At 40.1% G+C, this 5,000-nt stretch overlaps 1 protein-coding gene across 2 annotated transcripts in view; it reads right to left on the bottom strand.

Moving 5' to 3' along the window:
* Positions 1-5,000, bottom strand: part of slc12a6 (solute carrier family 12 member 6) — a 35,910-nt gene that overhangs the window by 15,116 nt on the left and 15,794 nt on the right. For both annotated transcript variants that reach the window (XM_080859778.1, XM_080859779.1), the window contains exon 10: positions 2,006-2,173. In XM_080859778.1, the coding sequence (XP_080715904.1) occupies positions 2,006-2,173 (168 nt within the window). The remainder of the gene's footprint in view (positions 1-2,005; positions 2,174-5,000) is intronic.

Genomic DNA, 5,000 nt, shown 5'->3' with positions numbered 1-5,000 from the left:
CTCTGTTTTCTTAAGGCGGATCCAGAAAACCCCAAAAAGGACCGCATTCATTAATGTAACACATCAAACAAGACCGTTCCACCTTTAATCTTAAATGGTGTAAAGATGCAGGCCCCTTTTAAAAGTGAATGAAACAAAACAGTAGGCACTCAAACCCACAATAATCAGAGCTAGATCATTGTATCATTGTACAATAAAACTTTACTTCTTCAAGAACAGGCAAAAATGCCAACAAATATTGCTGGAAAAGCCATAAGCAAAACCAAAATCCGGGCAAGCCAGCAGACCAGGTGTAGCATGGCTAGCACCCTCAGTAGAGGTGTAGGGTTCATCTCTTTAATCACGACGTCCCTCTTCTTCTAATTAAAATTCAGATACCCGTTGCATTGCTTCTTCTTCTTCAATGTCACATGATTCTTCTACTCGTGGAATTTTGGGTAACAAAAACCGTTCCATTATTGTGAATTTGTTGATATTACCGCTTGACTGACTTTGACAGTGGACTAGCTCTCTTTCTCCTTCAATCGTCAGTGGACATCAACGTCCAACGTCCCAACGTCATGCGTCCTGTCTGTGTCGTGCTACGTGAACTATCTGTTCATTTCAATCTGTTATTATTTTCTTTTGTGAATGAAATATTATTATCACACAATAAATTAAATTAAGAACGCAGAATGATATGAAATACTAATAATAAACTAGAAAATGCATTTCCTGAAGGAAATACTAGTGCATGAAATGCAAAAGTTAAGAAAGAACGAATAAAAGAAAAGTGAAAGGAAGGAAGAAAGGAAAGAACAGTAAAAGAAGGAAAGAAGAGTTGAAGAAGGAAAGAAGAAAAGAAAGAAGAGTGAAGAAAGAAAGAAGAGTGGAAGAAGGGAAGAAGAAAGGAAAGAAGAGTGAAGAAAGGAAATTAGAGTGGAAGAAGGAAAGAAGAGTGGAAGAAGGAAAGAAGAAAAGAAAAAGGTAAGAAGAGTGGAAGAAGGGAAGAAGAAAGGAAAGAGGAGTGGAAGAAGGAAAGAAGAAAGTAAAGAAGAGTAGAAAGAAGGAAAGAAGAAAGGAAAGAAGAGAGGAAGAAACAAAGTAAGGAAAGAAGAGTGAACAAGAGTGGCTCTGGATAAAGACAGTAAAGAGAGAGTGAAAATATTGAAAGAAGGAGAAAAAAAGAGTGAAGCAGAGAGATGGAGTGTGAGAGAAAGTAGAGTGAGAGTGATAGAGAGAAAAAAAAAGTAGAGTATGGAAGGTGTCTATTAATATTCCTAGTTATACAGTTGAATGGAGAGGTACAGAGAGAAGAGGACCCTTGGAGGCTTGCCGCAGGTGTCAGTGAAGCACAGGTGCAAGCCAGTTTAATTACCCTATTATGATGTCATAATGGCCCAATGTAAGTCAATGGGAAAATTTAGATTCGTTTTTCTTTAATAACTTAAAAAGTATAAAGTTTAGAAAAGTGAAAAATACATAGCATAAGTGTCCTTTACAAGACCTACGCGACAAAGTTTGAATGAAGTTTCTACGTTTAGCGGTTCGGGCTGAATTAATCGCAGAAAAAGGTAACAAGAATAAGAAGAAGAAGAAGCCTAGGAATAACAATACAGGGCATTTCATGCACTGTAATAAACCATTATTTTCTTGGGGGTGCTTTGGGGGTGCTATGGCTAATCCAGGGGGAGCTGTAGCACCCCCTAGCCCCTCCCTGGCGCCGCCACTGAGTGTGAGAGAGGGAGGGATGGTGGTAAAAAGTTAGAGATAAGTAAAGAGAGAGTCAGAGAGAGAGAGAGAACGCGAGATAGAGAGAGAGAGAAAGAGAGAGGGAGGGGGAAAGAGGAGAGAGAGAGAGAGTAGAAACAGAAAAAGAAGGGAGCATAAGAAGAGACAGGGGATGAGGAAGAGTGTGGAGGACAGGAAGCAAGGGATGAGTGTAGCTGTGTGTGTGTGTGTGTGTGTGTGTGTGAGTATGTGTGTGTGTGTGTGTGTGTGTGTGTAAGGAAGGTGATGAGGGTACCTGTGACGGAGGGGAAGAAGATGCCCACCAGCACGGTGAAGGAGGTGGTGAGGTCGGCGAAGATGTACGGCAGGTGGCTGGGCTGCGGGGCTGCGGTGTCGGCGGGGGAGGGGCCAGAGTCCCGCTCAAGCACCTCCCCCTTGGTGAGGTACGCACTCCAAAGGTTCTCTACAAACAGACACCACGATACCACCAAGACACCACCAAGATATCACCAAAGGTTCTCACTAAAGGGACACACAAACACACACGTATACAAACACACAAGCATACAAGTTCTACACACACACACACACACACGCACGTGCACGTGCACGTGCACGCGCACGCGCACACGCACACGCACACGCACACGCACACGTTCATCCAAACAGCATGCTTTCCTTCATTCACATCTGTTCTTTTGCCATTCACCAGCATTGCATTGTCTTGGTACATGCAAAGTTGCAGCATGCCTGTGTATGGGGGGTGTGTGTGTGTTGCGTAAATGTGTTTGCGGGTCAAAGACGTGACGCTCATTTTTTTGTGAACATGAGGATGAAATACATTTAAAAGTGTTAAAGTTTGAGAATAATCTATCAAATCACTTTGAAACATCATTTTCTTCAAGACCAAATTCTAAAAGTTCTGGTTTTATCCATTTTGGTGAGAATATTAAGAAAATAATGGTAAAATTGTCAATGTGGTGTAACCCTTAAAATGTAGTACCAAGTAATAAAACTTGCTAAAAAATTGTGAAACTCTCTTCAAAATAGCCTCTGATATACTTTGGCATACTCTTACACTTGCACTTTTTAAAACTTAATAATAGTTATGTAACATCATTGTTCGGAATATTTAAATTAATATGGGGAATCATGTCTGCCAAGTCAACCTCTTAAATGTCAAGTGGTGTAACCACATTTTAGGAGCCATTTTGTAAATATTGTGCCAGAAGATCATGTCACAGAGAAGACCCCTAAAGAACCTAACTGCTACATGTCAAGGTTAGTACTTTCTCTAAAATGTGCATTTTTCAAGCATGGTCAGGTGACATGTCAAGTGGTATGACCTCAGTTAAAATATAAATAAACCACAATAATCAAAGTGACTATATTAAATGTAAAATATGTTTTTAAATATTCACACCAATGTTAAGTGTTGACATAGTCATCCTAAATAATGCCTGCAGATTTTGGTTTTAAATTGAAATGTCAAATGGTGTAACCGGTTACACCATTTGACATCTTCCTGTTTGAGGCCATTTTGATCAATTTAGGGCTGTAGAAGCAGTATGGTCATTTGGTGTAACCGATTAATGTCAATTGGCGTAACCAGTATTTTCCACAAAAATCTCATATTGTACAAAAAACTTAATATGGATGATACTTAAGTATTCCACTACACTGTTATAATGTGTTTTAAAACCATTTTTACCCAAATGGGCATGGAATATGCAGAAAACTTTAATGTTTACAGCATAATGTCTTGCTCAGTACAATAAAACATCAATTTAATCTGAATTTTTAAAATAAATATAATAAAAAAAAATGTCAAGTGATATTTGAAAATCAATTACTTGTTTTCATGACTACACGTACATAAAATCTAGGAGGATGAAATATTAAATATTTGTACTTGTGTAATGGTTACACCATTTGACAATAAACAGGGCCATTAGTTCCGTATTTGGTGAAAAATGGTAGAAAAGTCATATCAAATACTATGAAACCAACAGAAATGCAAAATATACATTCTAACAGTCCTTGGGCATGTTGTTTTAACAGGTTTAAAACATATTTTTTAATTGGCATCTTGCCAATCCTTATTTGTCACTGACCCTTGCACTGTCTGGACATGTGCTGGGGTGTGTAAGGGAGGAGTCTCTCGCGGCGTGTTTGCAGACCAGGGGGTTGCAAGGACAAAAGGCCTGGACCTGTTTTCACATGACGGGCTCCACCCCAAAAACTATAGGGACTAACGGAGGGCTAACAGAGACCTCAGAGGATTAAAGACCATGTGTGCTATATATGTGTGTGTTTGTGTGTGTGTCGGTGTGCTGTACATGTGTGTGTGTTTGTGTGTATCTGTGTGCATGTGTACAAGCAGAGTATAGACCATGCAGACACTCAAACCACTGATGGACAATTTGTGTGTGTGTGTGTGTGTGTGTGTGTGTCTGTCTGTCTCTGTGTGTGTGCGTTATCACTGTATCTGATCATCACAGAGAAGTGGAGGTCGGGATTTTCTGCGTCAACTGACATGGCATCATGGAGAGATGGAGATGACTGTGTTGTACATTTGTACGTTTGTCAGTGTCAGCCTACTGGGATATGTATGTGTTGTGTGTTTTATTATTTCCATTGCTGCTGTACCAGCTGCTGTAGCACATGGCAACGGGGAGATTCAACAAACATACTGACCGGAGTGAACTGCAAACTGGTCAGGGAAGATTCATCCATCTCATCTAAAGTGTTTTCTTTTGCTGCTCAAGAGAGTGAAGCGGACAGTAACGTTGTGGACATTCTGTGTTTGTGGGTAGCGATTGCATTGTAGCTAGCTAGCAGGTAGGCTAACCGCCTACCAGGCTAGTGGTAGCTGTGTTTGAGTTGGTATATGTTTTGTTTGGTTTGCTTTTGTTTGTCCTAACGTGTATATCGAGTTTGAAAGCGACCTTTTGTCAGCAACTATGAGTTTGTAAATGTAAATGTTTTTTATTTATTTATATGGGGTAAAGGGGACCAAATATTATAGGAGTAGTGAAGGGAGCGCTACATCTATGTTGGAGATGTGTGTAATGATTGTGTAATGATTGTGTAGGTGTGTCTACGTGTAACTGTGTGCATGTGTGTTTGTGTTTCTTCTGCACACACATGTCAGTGTGTAGATGTGAGTGTGTGTGTGTGTGTGTGTGTGCGCGCGCGCGCACATGTTAGTGTGTAAGTGTAAGCATGTGTGTGTGTGTGTGAATGAAAGAGTGTGTGTGTGTACATGTTAGTGTGTAAGTTTAAGTGTG

The sequence above is a fragment of the Sprattus sprattus genome (genome assembly GCF_963457725.1).
Source record: "Sprattus sprattus genome assembly, chromosome: 21".
NCBI lineage: Eukaryota > Metazoa > Chordata > Actinopteri > Clupeiformes > Clupeidae > Sprattus > Sprattus sprattus.
This window is presented reverse-complemented; position numbering and strand designations above follow the sequence as displayed.